Source organism: Rhizophagus irregularis, chromosome 5, assembly GCF_026210795.1.
Source record: "Rhizophagus irregularis chromosome 5, complete sequence".
In the NCBI taxonomy this organism is placed as follows: Eukaryota; Fungi; Glomeromycota; class Glomeromycetes; order Glomerales; family Glomeraceae; genus Rhizophagus; species Rhizophagus irregularis.
In genome coordinates this window covers 1,642,704-1,660,570 of record NC_089433.1, presented here as the reverse complement: position 1 = coordinate 1,660,570, position 17,867 = coordinate 1,642,704, and the positions used below count along the sequence as shown (strand labels likewise).

At 31.5% G+C, this 17,867-nt stretch overlaps 6 protein-coding genes across 7 annotated transcripts; 3 read left to right on the top strand and 3 right to left on the bottom strand.

Moving 5' to 3' along the window:
• Nucleotides 1-104: 104 nt before the first annotated feature.
• Nucleotides 105-10,278, bottom strand: OCT59_024889 (uncharacterized protein; the record flags this gene model as incomplete). The annotated part of the gene is made up of 10 exons (XM_066134734.1): nucleotides 105-200; nucleotides 267-375; nucleotides 452-570; nucleotides 645-761; nucleotides 824-928; nucleotides 1,007-1,248; nucleotides 1,318-1,642; nucleotides 1,716-1,907; nucleotides 1,980-9,340; nucleotides 9,447-10,278. 10 exons carry the CDS (start codon nucleotides 10,276-10,278, stop codon nucleotides 105-107), a joined length of 9,498 nt encoding a protein of 3,165 aa, XP_065991730.1.
• A 454-nt stretch (nucleotides 10,279-10,732) lies between these two features.
• On the top strand, nucleotides 10,733-11,110 carry OCT59_024888 (uncharacterized protein; the record flags this gene model as incomplete). The annotated part of the gene is made up of 2 exons (XM_066134726.1): nucleotides 10,733-10,910; nucleotides 10,998-11,110. The coding sequence occupies 2 exons, from the start codon at nucleotides 10,733-10,735 to the stop codon at nucleotides 11,108-11,110; spliced, it is 291 nt and encodes a 96-aa protein (XP_065991729.1).
• A 65-nt stretch (nucleotides 11,111-11,175) lies between these two features.
• OCT59_024887 (uncharacterized protein) lies at nucleotides 11,176-12,586 on the top strand (the record flags this gene model as incomplete). Of its 2 annotated transcripts, XM_025325073.2 has the most annotated exons (7): nucleotides 11,176-11,278; nucleotides 11,363-11,518; nucleotides 11,589-11,702; nucleotides 11,785-11,964; nucleotides 12,030-12,209; nucleotides 12,329-12,351; nucleotides 12,425-12,487. In XM_025325073.2, 7 exons carry the CDS (start codon nucleotides 11,176-11,178, stop codon nucleotides 12,485-12,487), a joined length of 819 nt encoding a protein of 272 aa, XP_025182998.2. The 2 variants fall into 2 exon arrangements, with proteins under 2 accessions (XP_025182998.2, XP_065991728.1); XM_066134718.1 differs by having other exon boundaries at nucleotides 11,176-11,215; nucleotides 12,030-12,351; nucleotides 12,425-12,586.
• OCT59_024886 (uncharacterized protein) lies at nucleotides 12,369-13,169 on the bottom strand. The gene is made up of 4 exons (XM_025310377.2): nucleotides 13,074-13,169; nucleotides 12,915-12,985; nucleotides 12,777-12,851; nucleotides 12,369-12,686 (listed from the first exon to the last, which is right to left on the bottom strand). Exons 1-4 carry the CDS (start codon nucleotides 13,148-13,150, stop codon nucleotides 12,592-12,594), a joined length of 318 nt encoding a protein of 105 aa, XP_025182999.1. The 5' UTR covers nucleotides 13,151-13,169; the 3' UTR covers nucleotides 12,369-12,591.
• Nucleotides 13,170-13,404: 235 nt separating this feature from the next.
• On the top strand, nucleotides 13,405-14,362 carry OCT59_024885 (uncharacterized protein). Its single transcript, XM_025315358.2, has 4 exons — nucleotides 13,405-13,567; nucleotides 13,631-13,686; nucleotides 13,769-13,822; nucleotides 13,891-14,362. The coding sequence occupies exons 1-4, from the start codon at nucleotides 13,471-13,473 to the stop codon at nucleotides 14,029-14,031; spliced, it is 348 nt and encodes a 115-aa protein (XP_025183000.1). The 5' UTR covers nucleotides 13,405-13,470; the 3' UTR covers nucleotides 14,032-14,362.
• OCT59_024884 (uncharacterized protein) lies at nucleotides 14,095-17,760 on the bottom strand (the record flags this gene model as incomplete). Its single annotated transcript, XM_066134698.1, has 16 exons — nucleotides 14,095-14,514; nucleotides 14,575-14,680; nucleotides 14,757-14,899; nucleotides 14,968-15,159; nucleotides 15,221-15,550; nucleotides 15,618-15,784; nucleotides 15,864-15,939; nucleotides 16,012-16,235; nucleotides 16,307-16,350; nucleotides 16,445-16,492; nucleotides 16,573-16,767; nucleotides 16,844-16,883; nucleotides 16,952-16,995; nucleotides 17,078-17,240; nucleotides 17,334-17,515; nucleotides 17,581-17,760. The coding sequence occupies 16 exons, from the start codon at nucleotides 17,758-17,760 to the stop codon at nucleotides 14,171-14,173; spliced, it is 2,478 nt and encodes an 825-aa protein (XP_065991727.1). The 3' UTR covers nucleotides 14,095-14,170.
• Between the last annotated feature and the right edge of the window lie 107 nt (nucleotides 17,761-17,867).

Below are 17,867 nucleotides of genomic sequence, written 5' to 3'. Positions count from 1 at the left end.
AATATGATTTAGCGTCATCAGTACGTCATCATATGACATAAATATATTTTAAACATTTTTATACTTTAATTACAAAAATTGGGTTTAAAATCTAATCATTGAGATTAAGAAATGATTAAGTTTTTATGAAGTTCTCTAAGATTTTCGAGTATAGGGTTTCTATAAGGGAAAAATGAAATAAAATAATTCAAAGGAGAAACCTATATTAAAGAAAAAGGTTAATATTGAAATTTATCTTATTTATTTTAAAATGCCTTTATACATACCCATTTTGCTAATATAGGTGACCATACTCTTTCTTCGTTCTTTGTCAGATCAGAATGTTTAAGATAAGATGGTCGATATTTTTGAAATATTTTGTTCTCTAAAACAGTTCTTAAAGTGATCAAAAAAGAATACATAATGTTAGGTATAAATATCATGAAAATGATATTAAGAAGAAATTATTTACCCAAATAGTAAACTAGCTAATTGGAACCAATTTTCACCACTTTTGATCGTTGCATAATATACTAGTTGATCGACGATGTATAAATATTGAATCTCAAGATCAGTTATTTTCTTTTTGTCCTAATTTAGATAAAAATTAATTTAAAGCTTGCAAGAAAAAAGCGACTTCAATAAATGCAAGTATATAATATTACTTCATTATCCTCAACTAAATCAAAGAGTTGTGCATTACTGTTAAAATTACTTAGGAAGCGAACAGTATGATTTTCGAGTACGCTGTAGGTATATGATGATTTATAACCAGACGCAAACTAAAAACAAACTCGAATTAGTTTTTGATAATCAAATATTGCTTCAAATCACGTAACTGTACCTGAAATTTTGAGATATAACCAAAACTCATTCTTAAAGAAATCCAATAATTTTCAGAAGGACGGTTCCTATTATATACTGTTACAATTTCTTGTATATATTTTTCCTATAAATAAAATTAATAAAGTAATTATACAGGATAAATATTGAATCTTCCTTAGTATACGATTAAAATGAAACTTACTCTTCGAACGCTTTCAGCGTGCTTAGTCAAAGATTTTAAATTAGGTCGTACCAAAATATTATGAAACGCTTTGGGAGCTATTTCTTTGACATCACTGGAAAATTCCAAATTGAAATACATTGTGTCATTAACAATTTCATATTCTAAAGGTTTATCGAGTAAATTATTGATCCTTATTTCGCGAAATTCTGGATTAAACTGGAAATTCCATTCATCATCATCCTTATTACGACATATTTTGCCTGATAGAATTCGATAAAACCACGTAAATTATAAATCAAAATATTAAATATCAAATACAGATAACATACCCATTAAAGCTTCCATTTCATTATAATTAACCTGTAAAGATGGCATCCTGCATTCTGCTTTAAGTATTACAGTCTGCTGATAATCTTTGACAAGCCTACAGTTCACATAGATTTCAATAATTTTCGTTTCTACTAAATCCGGATCTCTTTGATTACCACTATCAAGAAGCTTTTGTATTTCTCGGGAAGGTAGAGGTCTTGATCGTATATAAACTCGAACATTGCTTTCTGGTTCAATGGTAAGTGTTTTAAATAATTTAGCCGACATTCTTGAAGTAGAAAATAGTATTTCTGTTGGATCATCATGATCAATATTTGTTTGAAACTGAAAGAACAATAATTTCTTGAGTACTTCAATAAAATGACAAAACCTTCAAAGATACCAAAATATTGCCTACCGTAAATTCTAAGGGTACAGTTTCCCTATTATATATAACCATGCTACGGGCAGTATATTCAGAACCATAAAATAAATTAGACATTTCTACACATTTTTGGTTATTGTCCACGCCATTTACGTAAATATCAAAAACATGATTGTTAGTTAATGAAATATTTGTGCCTCTTTTTAAATTTTGTCTAGCAACAACCTAAAGAGCGTTAAAGTTAATTATCGATAAAATCTATAATTCTATCTAAAAAAAACTTTATTTAATACATGCCTCCATCATAACTCTGATAGTCTTGATGTCTGAAGGATTATCCAAATTTTTAATAATTAGATATGTCGAATAAACGTTACGAGTACTCGTTGAAAAACTTAAAGTTATCGCATGAACATCAGTATATTGACGATGATGTTCATCAGCTAATGCTTCTAAAGTACCTTCAGTTCGACTTATATTTAGCCAGCTCTTATCAATAGCTGAAACAGTTTTAATTTCATATGAGATACGTTTTGATGTGGTATTTTCAAGAGTCAGTTTCTTTACTATAGAAGTCAAACCAATATCTTGTTGTCCTAAATCAAGCTCATAACGACCACCAACATCTGTGGCTTCACCAATTCTTTTGCATCCACGTAAAGTTATGAAAGGAAAATCGGGGGAAATATCTTGATAAGAATAAGGTTTTTCTTGTGAACCTGACAAGTGTCCCATTTGAGTAGATTTAAATAAGTGAAAACGAGGTTCCGCAGCTTCTTCGGACACTGAATCAGGAATTTCTTCAATTCTGGTTTTTTTACGAGATTCGCGAGTAACAGATTCAATACCGACAAGAACAATCTTGTCGTGATCGTTAGATAAAGAATTAATATCTCTAATACGAATCTTAATGTCTTCCGAAACTGCTATCGTAGAATCTACGAGTTCAATTTTTAAACTGAACGTTTTCCCAGGTTCAATAGTTCCTTCTAATGGGGAAACATCGATAACCTCTTTAGCTGAAAGTTCCATTGGTCCCTCTATTATTACTTTAAAAGACAATGAAATTTTTTTTGATAAATTTGTTATTATTAAATATTCTCTCTGTGGCAAGATATCTTCAGAATCATCAGGTGGTTTTATCTCTTCAGTTTTATTCGGAGCATGTATTTTATTTCTTTGAATAAGCGGATATTTACTAATATCATCGTTAGTAATTTCACTATCGGAAGAATATAATTCCGTCTTAAAACGTATCTTCTTAGTTGAAACAGAAAAGGTGGGAGATTCTTTAATAAAACCACGTATCGGTATAATCTCAGCCACTGTATCATCTTCATTATTTTGTTTTGTGGCTACACAAAGCTTTCCAAAGGTAAAACCATCAGAGTTTATGTATGAAGATTCTTGAGGTAAACGGCTGGTTTCAATTGGAAATGCACAAACTCTAACTTCAATTGAACCGTGAGCGCTAATAGAAACACTTCCAACTAATGGTGAATTCGAAAACCTCGAGAGTACGTCAATTTTGATAAAATTAGAAATATAAGGTGAGAGTTCCACTCCAATTTCGAAACGAATATCCCTTTCGCTTATATTATGAATTGTGAACCACGCGTCGTAAGGAAAATCAGATCGAGGAATAGGATGATAAAGAGTAGGCAATACAAGTTCACCCTGAATTAAGCGATCAAATTTAAGTTCAAATAAAGTGAGCGTAGCTTGTATATCCAAGGTCATTTTATTGTAAGGATTATACATGTTTAGAACATTGACGGAAAATGTTCTTTCCCCAGCAGAAAAATTTTCAATTCTACGAGGCTTCAGAACTGCTGTTATTATCTGATCAACGAGTGGTTCTACTGTACGTTTCAAAGCAATAACTCCTTTATTCTGCGCCTTTGACCCATCATCATTTATCCCTAATATTTCAATACAATCGGGACTTTGTAATTCATAATGTAAAGGAATTTCAGATAAATTACGTAAAGTGAATTGAAATATCGAAGAATTAGAGTGTCTTATCTTTCCAAGATTTATCATTGCCGTGCTTAATTCGCCCTTTGGGACACAGAAATTGGCATTTAAATTTACCAATTTTAATGTAAGCTCTTGTACGATGTCATATAGGAGCAGCACACCTTGGACGTTCACTTTTTTACCATCTTCAATTAATTTTAGTTCTTCATTAGTTAAAGAATTAGGTTGAGGACAACTTACATAAAGATGTGCTTTGGAACCAGAATTCAATTCAATTATAGGTCCACATTCATGAAACAGATCGATTACATTTGATTCTTTATCATAGCTTTCAATAATGTTTGTACCTGTAAAGGGTCCCCATCTAATCTTAATATCTAAATCACTTAATGGTCTAACGCTAATTTGAGTTGACGATTTATTACATATCTCGATACAAACTTCATATAACGGAACCGCTGTTGCTTGATACCCTTTTTGAATAACAGCTTTGAGATCCAATATGTTTTCACTACATTCTAAGGTAGAATTTTGCGCTTTTGGATCTGGTTTAATGACTGTTGTGGAGATATTTTCCCATGAAAGTAAAGGCAATTTATTAGGATCATTTATGTTTTCAACAATTGTTGATGTAGCCGAAAATCCGAGAGTATTATTATCAACGAATAGACGAACTTCTACTTCAACAACCTGACTCGTATTATTTTTGTTGGTAACAATAATTTTATCTCTAAATAATCCATATTTTGATGTGATGAATTTAAAATTAATTAAGGCAATTGATTTATCATCAGACTCACTCTCACGTGGGAAAATATCAGTACCATCAGGAACAACTTTCTGACTGAGAGTTTCACGTTGACTGAATTTACATTCCCACCCGTCCAAAGTTCCATACGTACGATCTAATATAATATTTCCGCTAGGACACTTGACTTCGTAATCTAGTGGTAAACGACTAGACATGTTACGAATGGTAAAAGAACCATGGAATGTCTCATCAATAGACGCAGTGGACCCAAGTGATATTAGCTTATCTGATACCGATAATATAGATCGGCCTATTAAAGAAGTGAACTTGACAGTTTGGGTAATGGCTTCTATTAATTCCATCTCATTGGTTTCTTGCGCAGATGATGAATACGTGCTTTCTTTTACTTGTACGGAAAATTTAATACCACCAATTAACTCGCGACATTCACCATTGGCAATCGCATTTCGGTCTGTATTGTTTGTTCCACTTACTGAACTCCCAGCTGCTGTTCCTGTATTAGCATTTCTTCTTGCTGTAGGAACAACACTTAATAAATTTGGATGTAAAGCAACCCAAACAGTGGTCTTCGATTTCTTTTTTAATAGAGTTTTGGATACTTGTCCACATGTTCCATCTTCGTCAAGAAAAACGGATACTTGTAATGATAAATTACTTTGAGCAGTAATATAAACATCATCATCGGAAATATTTTCTACGGTTAGAGGTGCTACTTGCGAAAATTTTCGTCCAGGATCAACGTAGCAATAACCTAAATTTAATTCAGATTGCCCATCATCACCAAGCGATGGAAATCGTAAATACTGGGAATAATGTACATATCCATGAAGAGTGAAAATGCATTCCACTTTTGTCGAACTATTTCGTACTAATAATTTGTGAGATTGTCTTCCAACTACTGTGGCAACAACTGAAAAATCTATGCGACGAGTTTCTTGAGGTGATAATGTTCCATATTTTTGGCTAATCTGGAAAAATCCTTCTTCCTCTTCTGAAACAACAATTTCATAATTTAACGGGCGATTGCTTCGATTTAACAATTTAAAGTAATAGTTATGATTCTGATTGACTTCGAGTCTCCCTATATCTAATATCGTTGGTTCCAAAATCAAATGGTCGGTTTCACATAAAGTCTCCACGTGTTCGACTGAATCTACATGTGGAGAAAGTTCTTTAATTGATGCAAAACTTGTTAAACTTGATTCTGACTTATTTTCAATATTATTAGATGTCTCATCTGAAAATGCTTTTGTATAACTAGAATGATCATAATAAACTGTAGCTTTAAAAACGACAGTTTTCATTGCATCCGTGTTTCTATGTTCATGAACAAAAATTTGACTAGTAATCGTTTCTTGAGAGGGCCTTTGAAGTATCTTTCCTTCCTCCAGTTGGAGCGAATCAATGTTTATCGTGTTAGCTTTAAAATAAATATAAATTGTTTTTGATGTACGAGGTTCCATAGTAAATATGATTGATGTTTGTGTTTTTTTGTATTTAGGAACTGGAGTTTGTTGTCCATCACTAAGAATATCTGACCTTTCATCCTCGTTATTATTTTCCAATGAAGTATCTTCCTTTATTGGTTCACCTCGTCGTAACCTTGCCAACTTTTTCTCTATTTTTTTCACCTTTTCTTCTTGTCCTTTACGTCTTGCAATTTTTACTTTCTGTTCAAGGTTTTCAATTTCTTCTTCCGCCTCTTCGCTAAGAAGTCCACTGTTTACTAAAGATCCATCATTGTCTTCCTGAAGTGCAAAATTTAGTTCACCGCTGCACCATTCAAATTTAAGATCTTGTGGATCAACGCGAACCTCTAACGTAATACGAGATAGTTTGTTTATATTGGTAATCGTGAAGTGCTGATCTTGCAATGCATTTTCATTAATGAAACAAGCTCCAAAATTCATATTCAATGAATTGATAAAAAAATTGGGTGATTTCTTTATATTAGCCTTAACCGAAAGCACCTGATCATTATCTCGATCTTGGATATTCTCGATTACTAACTTTTCATGAAATTGTCCGGGAAGACTTGGATTAAATGTGAATTCTACTACTTTTTTACCATACCCACGAACAACTCCCATACGCCCGGTATAAAACACGATGCAATCTGAAGAAAATGATCCCGATTTTCGGATGTTATATAATAAGGGAACTTCACTTCGATTTTGTATGGGGATTTTTTTACTTCTTCGCTCGTTTTTATCCATATTTCCAAAATTAATATTCTTTTGACCTAAATACATAATTGAACTACACATAGTCGTATTAACCATAAGTTCTCTAACAGGAATTTGACTTTGATCACCTCGTAACAAAACATCAAATTGTGGCTGTTGAATTTCTCTGTCAAAATCGATAAGACGAATGAAGATCTTAGCATCATATTTTTTGGGAGATCCTTGAATTGTTGGTCTTAATTGTCTCTTTGGGGTGAAGACTACTATTATCTGACTTTCCACGTTAGGCGGAATTTCTATCATTTTAATAGGAACAATCTGATTATCTCTTATACGATTCTGTAATTCACGTAAAAGAGTCATTCGTTTATGAACATAAGCTGCTTCAATAGAAGTATTCGGAAATAATGGTGGGGAAGTACCATTATTTTTTTCTAGTATAGCAATTAGTGATTCTATCGGCATATTTGATAATGTTTCTTCTTCATTTATATTAACTGTCCGACTATTTCCTGAGGAAATATTTATCGAAGCGTCATTTTGATTTTCAAAATCTCTTTTTTGCAATTTTTCTTGAGACATATCATTCATCTTATTGTCGTTCAAATTAATTGGGATATTCTTTAACTTTTCAATTGTAGGACTCTTGCCAAGCCCAGGTGAAACCTTTAACGGTCGTCTCCGAGGGGATCGCAAGATTGAAGAACTTGCTAAATCAAGATAAGCTGCGCCTGATAAAGAAGAATCTGATAATGCGCAATCAAGTGATGTATGTGAGCTATGTGATAAACTAGTTTGAATCTTCCCACTAGCATTTAAATTCGCTTTAGTAATGTCAATGTTAGAAGGTTGTTTTTTTAATATTCTCTTATTTCCAATAGACTCTAAAAGTTTTTCACGCCTTTCAAGTTTAGAAGAATTATTCTGTTCAATCTCTCCATTATCAGCAATGTTATAAACTGCATCATTTTGTGTAATCAAGCGAAGGTCTCTGGAATTGGTCGAATCACCGCGTTTTATGAGCTTTTGATACATGACTATCTCGGGTAATAAAGAAGTTATTTCAAGAACCAAATTCTTTGCACTAATATTATGAATTGTGAATGTTCGAACGCTTGGAGAATTTATCACAGTAGGCCCGAAATCAATAAAATTACCACCAGTGGAAGTCAAAATTCGATAAAACAGGGAATGAAAAGTAACCCGTTTCTTGTCTATATTTGTACTTCTAACTTCTAAGATTTGATCGTTATCGCGATTTTGTAAATTGATAACGGTAATTTGCTTTCGATAATCAACGTTAACCTTTCTTGGGTACATATCGAGTTTGACTTCAGTTGATAGTTTCGGCGGAATAACAATTTCATCCCGAGTGCAATTTAGCACTTTTGAAACAAACTGCAATTCTACCCGAGCTGCTAATTCAGATAAGTTAATGATTTTAACAGGAACAGATTTAGGAGTACCAACATCTGTATCTCCAAAATTCACTTCTTTAGGATTCACTTCAATAAAGGAAGTACAGCTCCTAGCTTTACATTGAATAATTTTGCGTTCATATCCATCTAATCTTATATTTGCCGAACTTGAATTGATAGGTGCATATTGTAAAATAATACGAAAGGTTCTTCGCGTTAACCGTCCAGCTTTAAAATTATTAGCGGATGAATCTTTTTCTGGACGATATGAAACTTGAACCGTTTTTTCTCTTCCAGGTCCAAAAACCACCTCTTCAATTTGAGCTATATTATCTGAAGTCTCCTGTTCTAAATTTCCTTTCTCTATGGTATCTTTAATCATGACACTATCTACGTCTGAATCTGTGATATTATTGAAGTGATGTCCACTTGACATTTTTGATGCTTCTGATTCATTTGTATAAGTTAGTCCTTCTACAGAGGATGCTAATCCATCGGTTTCATGAGGAGATGATGGTCTCGAACTAACTTCGCTGCCCATAGAGCTCGTGTTAATAGGAGTATTACTAGTGGTTGTTGTAACACCCGTAATATTTGCAGCATCCTTAAAGTGATGATGCAAGGAAGTCATGTCTTCTGTTTGGTCATCGTTATCTTTTAGATCTATTTTACTATGTTCTATCAAATTGTCTGTTTTCAAATAGAACAAAACCTCCGCACTTTCTGCAGAAAAATGAATTTCTAATGGTACTTCGCTAACATTCTTTAAAATCAACTGTTGTTTACTCCATACTCCTGCACAGCAATCACCAAAGTCCAAAATGTTACCACTACTAACAACTAATGACTCCTCTCTTAAAACTGATCTCACAACTGCATGTATTCTGCTTTGCAAAATATTGGAAGAATCATTTGCATTCTCAATCTGTAAGTCATAATTGAATTCTCCTATTTCTCGAGGTTTAAATGTGACTCTAATTCTTCTATGAGAATAGCTTGGTATTGGCTTATCATCTAGTAATTCACCAGTATCATAGTCTGTAAATTTTAACCAGTCTTCACGCTCAGAATTCGATAGATCTACCGTATTTAAAAACCAATATAGCTCAATTTCGGAACGATTCCATATAGTAAAATCCTTGAAATAAGTACCACCGTTTACACAGTCATCAAAATTAATTCCAGTTTCTCCAACATCGGTCCATAATACTGAACGACAAACTTTAGAACGAAACTTAACAGTAATCTGATAATCTGCTTTAGAAGAGTTACTTATCGATTCGATATCACGAGGAGATATGACTTAAAGAATACAATTCAGAGATATAATATAAATAAAATAAAATTAGCTTTGTCTTTACTTAATAATAAAATTGATAGCAAAGTATAAACATCAGACTGATCGAACCTTGATCAGTTTCATTTGTTAAGGCCAAAGAGTTAGTACTGTAAGAGATTGTATTAGAAAATCCGATATTTGACATTTCCATGTCTTCAACATCCTCTTGCTTGTCGATAATATAGGCAAAAAAAAACAATAGTCCATTGACTTCAAAGAAATCATGAGTTTCATCTTCATCAGACGACTGTGTGAAAACATTATTATTTATCCTTGTTTCATCGTTCTCGTCGGAAATTCCTGTACCAGATATCCCGATAATATCATTTGTTGAAGAAGGCATATTTTGATCTTCCTCAGATCTACGGCTTTTATGATGAGCATCTGGCAGAAAGACCAAAATTACCTTTCGTGAACTTCCCTGAGGAATGATTATTTCGTCTATATGATTCACGGAATTGAAAAGTTGATTGAATTCATGACCATTGACATTGTCACTAAAAGCACTAACTGCAGCTGCTGCAACAGTATTCGTTGCAATATTAATTAACGAGTTATCTAATGAAACATTAAATAATGTATTCTGTTCTTCTTCCGAATTAAGCTCAGACGAAGTTAGTAAATCTGCTTTTTGAGAATCTATGTCGGGAAGATTTTCATTTTTAAGTTGAAACGCGACTTGTGAACCAAGATTAGAACGCAATTTCACTAATATTGTAGATTGTGATACGTTGCGAATTTCAAACCGTCTTAGTGCATGAAGACCATTTAGATAAACTTTTTCTAACGTAAGGCGGCCAGGAATACTAAGTTCGAACAACGGCGTGGAAACTGTTGAGAATGGATTGAATCGTGGAGTGTTAGCTCCACTCACTGCTTGAGAAAACTGGTCAGTCGACATTATTATAATCTTTCTGTTATAATATCTGAAACTAAGCTTGAAATTCTGTAAAACTCAAAATCTTTCGCTGAAAAAGATTATTAAAGAGGGAAATATCTGTTTTTTTTAGCAAACTTATTAAGGGAATATGTTAATAAACGACAGTCAAGAATTGAGCGTATAGTATGCTCTAGCTATGCAAACTGTATATACACGAAACTGCATTGTCTTTTATGCTTGACTTTTCATGAGGACAAATTGGTGTCCTTAAAGTTGCGAGTATGTTCAAGTATTTTCCGGTTTGAAATCGGCGGAACTAATAGATTTATAATACGGTAATGGCTGGTAATTTGGTCATATGATCACCATTTAATCCATAACTACTACCTTCTCAATTTTTTATTTATTTTCGTTTTTTATTTTTTTATTTTTTTTTATTTTATTTTATATATTATTTTTTTTTTTTATAAAAATCATGGACCAAGGCTGGAAGTCTTTAATTTCTACCGACTCATTATCAGTCTTTAATAAAGAAGAAGACAATTGGGAACTTCCGACATTTCGTGTTCCTTCAGATGTTCCGACTCTAGAAGAACCAGTTACAGATCCTTCTTCTTGGAAAGAGTTGAAAGATGCTACTTTGAACGAAGATTGTATGAAGAAATTACCCTTTCCTATATAATTTATTATTAATACTATTAATTATACTAATAATTACCTTTTCATTTTTATTTTATTAGATGACAATGAAGAGGATGCAGTATTAGCTTCAAATGGAGAACTTAGCGTTCCTCCTTCAACTGCATCCAGACTTAATTATTATGATATCCTTTGTTTTACTAGTTCACTATGAATACCAAAAAGAAAGCTGAGATAATCGTGGCGCAGTAATAAATTTCCTTAACAGCTTTTAAACATATGAAAACATATGGATGTAAACCTTTGAAGGATGAATCAGGTATCGTAAACTGTAACGAATGTTCAAAAAAAGTTTTACCGCGCGGGTTTATTGATCATTCTGGTATTTTGTACTTTTATTTATTTTTTCAACCGTATTTATGCTGATAATAATGATATATGTTAAATTATTACTTATCCATTATAGCTAATTGCGAAAAAATAAAAGCAGAAGCGCTCGAAGCTCAAAACGTGGATATACCTACAGAAGTGTCAAATGCTGACTTAACAGTCAATAAAAATACAAAAAATTCCACTACAGAAACGCATAATTCAAATAAGAAACGTAAGAAGTCAGTTGAAGGTTCGTATATATTTTCGCATTAGTCTGTTAGCCTCTATTTTATTAATGTATATTGTAAATTTTAATGTAGCTGAAATAACTGATACAAAAAGACCTAATTCTCCGATTGCTAAAGCATCTCCTGAGAAAAAACAAAAGACTAAAAAGGAAAAAGAAAAGAAGAAAACCACGGGACGTCATAAAGGTTACAAATTATATTCAATTTAATAAATAATTTTGCTAAACTTTTGATCGGATGTTAATCTTATATTCTTAATTTAATTTAGGACCTATTGATCTGGATAAGCAATGTGGAGTAATTGTGCCACCTAATAATACACCTTGCACGCGTTCATTAACTTGTAAGAGTCATTCGATGGCCTTGAAACGAGGTGTATTAGGTAGATCACAATCATATGATATCCTACTTGCTCAGTATCAGAAAAAGTCTATAGGACGCCCTCAGAGTAAGTTTACGTTATCTATGCATTTTACATTTAAATATTATATTAATTTATTTTGTATATTGAAGATAATGGTGTGCCAAATAATAAGCAAGACAATACGAAGAAAGATGGAAAAGTAGTTGTCCCCGAGAAGGAGGAAGAGGTTGTTGATTCTGAAGAAGAAGTTGACGCTGTCATGGAAGCAATAATGTATAGTAATCCTCGGCCACTTGTGACGCGATCGACATCTTATGTTCCACAAAGAAGTAATTACTTCATTTATAATGACATTAATGAAATTCTCCCGAAAGGAGTTGCTTAATAACTTCATAAAGTTTTACCGATTTTTGAATTATACACGAGTTTTGCACACAATTTAAACTAGTTGCCTCAAGTAAACTTTTTTATGTAAGTGTCCATCGTTTCAAGAATAATAATTTCATACTTTTATTTAATACGTTCTTATTGTCTTGAACTTTAGTACAAAATTATTATTCATTTGAAGAAATCCCTATTGAATGGATGCTTGCAGGTCATATTTTAAGCAAAGTAAGGTAAAGTCTAGTTGTAATTATCCTTGTCAATTCTCAGTTTATTACACCAAATTATATGGACTTTAATAAATAGAAATCACGTGAAACTGAATGATTATTTTATGTTTTTCTCAAGTTGAGACACATGTTTGTCCAGATAACTTGAGATTTGTTGTAACATTTCTACTTTTACGTCATCTGGAACGGCCTCTATGAATTAATTTATCCGATAAAAAATTCAAAAAATCAAGAGCTGATCGACCATATTAAGCAAATAAATTTTATATATAAAAATTTTACCTCGGCCATGTTTTAATACGTATTCTTCAAGTTGATCTAATTTGATATTTTCAACTCCTTCAGTTCTTATCTTATCTAATAATAAAAGAATAAATATTTTTTTTTAAAAAAAAAAAATTAATTCAACTTAATACAAACCTACACAACGTTTTTTAATTTTATCTTTCCATCCACAATCTCTAAGTCTTTTTGTCAGTAATCTTTTTAACCTATTTTAAAATTAGAATAAATTAAATATACACCACATGTAATAAAACATCAGTTTACTTTGAGAAACTTTGAGAAAATAGTTAATACTTGTTCCTTTCTTGCGTTTCAAGAATTCTGCTTTTAAGTTCACTTGCGAGTTTCTGTTCGTTTTCAGACTCTGACATCGGTGTAAAAAAAAGTATTAACAAAAAAAAAACTATTGGTACTTCATTTAGAGAATGTAATACGACTTGACTACACATTCATTGAATTTTATCGTCATGTGACATCCTTTACGATAAGAAATTTACAGCTTATATCACTTATTATTTTATTTGGCTATTACATAAATTTGAAATAGACTTTTTTAGGTTTAGTTTTTCACAAAACAATTATGACTACCTTAAAAAAAAAATATCAAAGATGCAGGTTAATGATTGGTGGATATTATACGAGCACCTTTTCTTATTCCAAAAAAAAAGTATACGTTTTTTTTTAAAAAAAAATGAGTTTGTTAGCTTCGAGGTATTTAAGACGAACCTTTGGTTTGTCACGATCTACCCCAATTGTACGTAATTTTACTGCTTCCGGACCAGTCAAAGGTAACTAACTATTAAATCTAAAACATATATTTGTTATTGGAATTTTAATTTATTTCAAATTAGATATCATTCAGGATTTATACGTTAAAGAAATAAAGGCTTATCAACCTCCTTCAGCGGTAATTTTAAAACATTAATTTCATTCTGTTCAATTCTCACATCCATTCGATAGTACGTTGACACTATCATTTATTTAAAAAGGCAGCTGGTTCAGAAGTTGGCCAAGTGAAAAAATTAAGTTTATCCACCTCTGAGGTAACAATTCTATTCATCTATTAATCAAAATAAAATGATTATATTCCTAATTTATTATATTGCTAAAGCCACCAAAAATAGATGCAGATGTCTCTTCAGAATTGACGGCTTATGAAACTGAAGAAATTCCGCCACCTGAAAAAATTCTTGCAGCTCAATCTCTCGAAAAACAAATATTCACTGAAAAAGAAAATGTTCATGCTCATTAAATTATAATGTAATATTTTCAAATCAAATATAAAAACTTTTTGATAACGATGTTTATCATTTTTGGACTCGCTTAATGAAAAATAAGAAACTTTTTGATATAATTTTATAAATTAAATTATATTTATATATTTCCATTTATTAACCTCCTTTTGCAACCACTTTTTTAAGTTCTTCAATTTGTTTTTGATATTCTTCCGCACGTATATGTCTTTTCTTCAATAATGATAATAAGAATTTTACTCGATGTTCTACAGGTTCAGGTACATGTCCACTACCAAATAGCCATTTACCATCTGTTTTAACAAATAATGATCCCAATTTTTCAAGTTCATCTTCAAACTTTTTAATTTTGTTATTCTCTATTGATAAAAGATATTCAGCTGTTTGAAGTTCCATAGTCGCTGCAAACAAACCATCAGAAATTATTTCTGTGAAAGCTGCTTGATAAAGCGGTTTACCAGGTTTTATAGTATATGGGCGTCCTAAAATTGACAAATAATTTAATTAAAAATTTTTCAACTAATATTTAATATAATTCTTACCATTTGTCAACTGGGTAATGGATATTAATTCAGCTTGTTCCATAGCTCTGATCGGAGTATCATCTCCGTTAAATATTGGTGAAAATTTGACAGCATCATATGATAACTATTATATGAAAATCATTAATTATTAAGTATTTACACTAAAAAGACAATAAAGTAAAAAATATTTGAAATCATACAGATTCTTCACTAGATAATTCCTTCATTACTTTCCAGAACTGTACACCACTCCAAGAAATAGTTTTTGCATCCTCACTATCATCACCAAATGCAAGTTTACGAACATCAATTATTGCTTTAGCAACAAGATCTTGCAATGCGTCTATAAAATAATACAATATATAAATATGTATAATATTTATATAAATACATTTAATAGAAAATGGATACCATTTGGTTTTTGTCCACTACGTATTTTGTTGATAAAAAGTTTCAAGTCCGTTAAACGACCACCAAGCGCACCAACAGCTGCTTCTAATCCTTCAAGATTTTTGTTATGTACATGACGTTTCACCAAACCAATTGCTCTTTCATGAGGAGCATCCGAAAGAACAGCATAATTAAATGTCTTATTTGGAAGAGCTACAAAAGAAAATACATTAATATTAAGTTTAAATTAGAAATTTATATGAAGTATAATTACCTCGACTTAGGTGCTTGATAATTCCAATGTTTGAACTCACAAATACTACATGAGCAACTCTATTTTCAACAAGCAAAGCTGCTAATTTTGCCAAATGATCCCAAAGTTCATGACTTTCCTTATCTTTAGTCATATAAGCATCAATCACTACAATAGGAATTTCCGCTGAATCATAAGATTCAACCATAGGAGATTCAAGATAATCGCGTGATTTTTTGTGAGCGTACCATGACTTCTTTGTTAAAGATTCAGGTGCAATATCATGCAAAGCAATTGTAAGAGCATCAAGGATTTTCTTAATTTCGGTATCAGTAGTTGAGGAGAATCCAACTAAAAAAAAAATCGTAAATTTGAGTTTTTAAATAAAAGTTGTTTTCGTCAATAAACTAATGAATACCCGTTTTCTGCCCAATAGTTGCACTGGCTAATCCATCAACCAAATTTGATAAGGAAACCATAAGTGTGAAAACAGGGAAATATCCGACTTGTCTTGCTAACTTAGACACAAGTTCATTTTCATCTCGAGAATTAAGGATAACATCGCATTTAATAAATACTTTATTTCTATCAACAAAAACATTAATTAAATAAATCATGACATGGAATGAAACAATTTTAATTAGAAAAAAAGTAAAATTTTCACCTCTTTTCCTGTATAATTTTATTGATAAGACTACTTTTACCACTACCATTTGGACCAAGTAAAACAATAAATGTTTCTATTCAATAAGAAAAAAGTCAATCGTTCGTTGAGATGATTTCACATAACAATTATTGTTTAACAAAAGTACCTGGTGGTTCTTTGAGCCAATTTCGTAACTTGGATTCTTCCTGTTCTCTTTCCTTCCAAGTACTAAGATCTTCAAAGGATTCATCATTATCATCTGACTTTTCACGAAAAGCCATCAATCGGTCAATCGTCTCCTTCCTAAGCCATTGATATAAGCGATTTTCCTGAATGTTGAACCGTTGTGTGGTTTTTGATGTAATGAAGAAGACGCGGATAGGATCAAAACTACATAAAGTTATAATTCATAAACTCCAAATCCTATTTAAATTGATGTTTCAAAGTTATAATTAACTCACATAGTATAAGTTATACCAGCGACTGTGGCAGCAATAAGTGGAACCTATATCATAAGCAGTATAATTAGTTATTAGTACATAATATATATAAATAATTAAAGTCTTTAGAAGCCTTTAGAAAAAATAACATTAACTCACGGTAATTCTTGGATGAGATGCCATCCAATTGTAAACCATGTTCGTTTTCTATTTAATTTAGTTGAAAAAATACTTTACAATTATGAAATATATTATGTAATTTATTAATTGATTCCATAAATTCTTACAAGAGGCATGTCATATACAATGTTCAATCTCGTGGCATTCACGAACATTCCATGTATGCAATTTTTGGCACTGGTAGCTGATCGCATTTTCGAGTATTGTATCATTGCATATCGTGGAAGATCTTTAGAAGATTCCGGCAATAAGCTTATGTCACGAATTAAGCCATAAGGTCGAAAATGTTCATAAAGAGTTTCCTGGCAATATAATATAATTAAGTTGTTTCAATTATAAAAATATTGATTGATCAAAAAATATAAGGATAACGCATACAATTGGAATATCTGGCCCTTGAAATTCAACGCGTAAACGGCTATAATAATTGAATACTGTATTAATTTAATATTAGAAAGTTTAAATTTCATTCACAAACATCCTAACCTTGCAGGATATCTATTAGATAAATCTTCAATAAATGGTTCTCCCTAATTAAAAAATTTTGTTTTATTAATTATTTAATACGCTATTAAATTTTTATAAGTATTTAACTCAAATTAAATTATGTACTTTAACTAAATAAGCCTCGGTCGGACGAACATTGAACCATGGTACAATACTCTTATCTTTTAAAAAAGTTTGTACTTTTTGAGTTATTTCTTCCAATGCCTTCTTTTTTTGAGCTGGATCAACTCGAAAAACAAAGTTAACAAACATTCCACCCTCTTTTTTTCTAATACAGTAATCCCATTATTTTATATAAATTTATTGTGTATTTTTTTTATTAAATAAATTTTCAATATGTACTCAATTAAAATTAAAATACCTTGGTTCTACACCTTTAATATTAAAATTGTAGGGCATTTCACACTCAGCAGGAATCCATTTTCCTGCTTTCAATTTTTCCTCTAGTCTTGTTCTATTCGATCTAACTAGAAAATGCCGAATATCAAAAGACCCTATTTTAAGGGGATACACATTGTCATAATAAAATCGGCCATTTCCGATCTGTTCAATAACAAATGATTAAATAATTCACAGAAAAATTTATCTTTTATTAAAATTAAACATACGGAATCTGTTTCTGTTGCTGTTTCAGTGGTAGAAACTTTATGACGCGTGAAAACTCGTTGCTTTTTTAGCGGGGAGATTGTAAGAGAACGAGACAAATGTAAAAATGGTTTATAAATACTATCATTGCGAGAAAATATTGTTTTGGAATTGCTCGTTTGAAACTGAAGGACTCGAAACATCGTTCCGAAACAAATTCTTTTCTTATGTGTGACCAGCACTAATTATTGCAAAATCTATCACTCATTTCGCGTCATCATTCATTCACCAAAGAATTTAGATAATCTTA

Coding starts and splice junctions, on each gene's coding strand:
- OCT59_024886 (XM_025310377.2), bottom strand. CDS start 13,150: ATGTCAGAGTCTGAAAACGAACAGAAACTCGCAAGTGAACTTAAAAGC. Junction 12,986..13,073: donor GAAACGCAAGAAAGGAACAA/GTATTAACTATT, acceptor ATTTTAAAATAG/GTTAAAAAGATTACTGACAA. Junction 12,687..12,776: donor CGTATTAAAACATGGCCGAG/GTAAAATTTTTA, acceptor ATTAATTCATAG/AGGCCGTTCCAGATGACGTA.
- OCT59_024885 (XM_025315358.2), top strand. CDS start 13,471: ATGAGTTTGTTAGCTTCGAGGTATTTAAGACGAACCTTTGGTTTGTCA. Junction 13,687..13,768: donor CTTATCAACCTCCTTCAGCG/GTAATTTTAAAA, acceptor TTATTTAAAAAG/GCAGCTGGTTCAGAAGTTGG. Junction 13,823..13,890: donor TAAGTTTATCCACCTCTGAG/GTAACAATTCTA, acceptor ATATTGCTAAAG/CCACCAAAAATAGATGCAGA.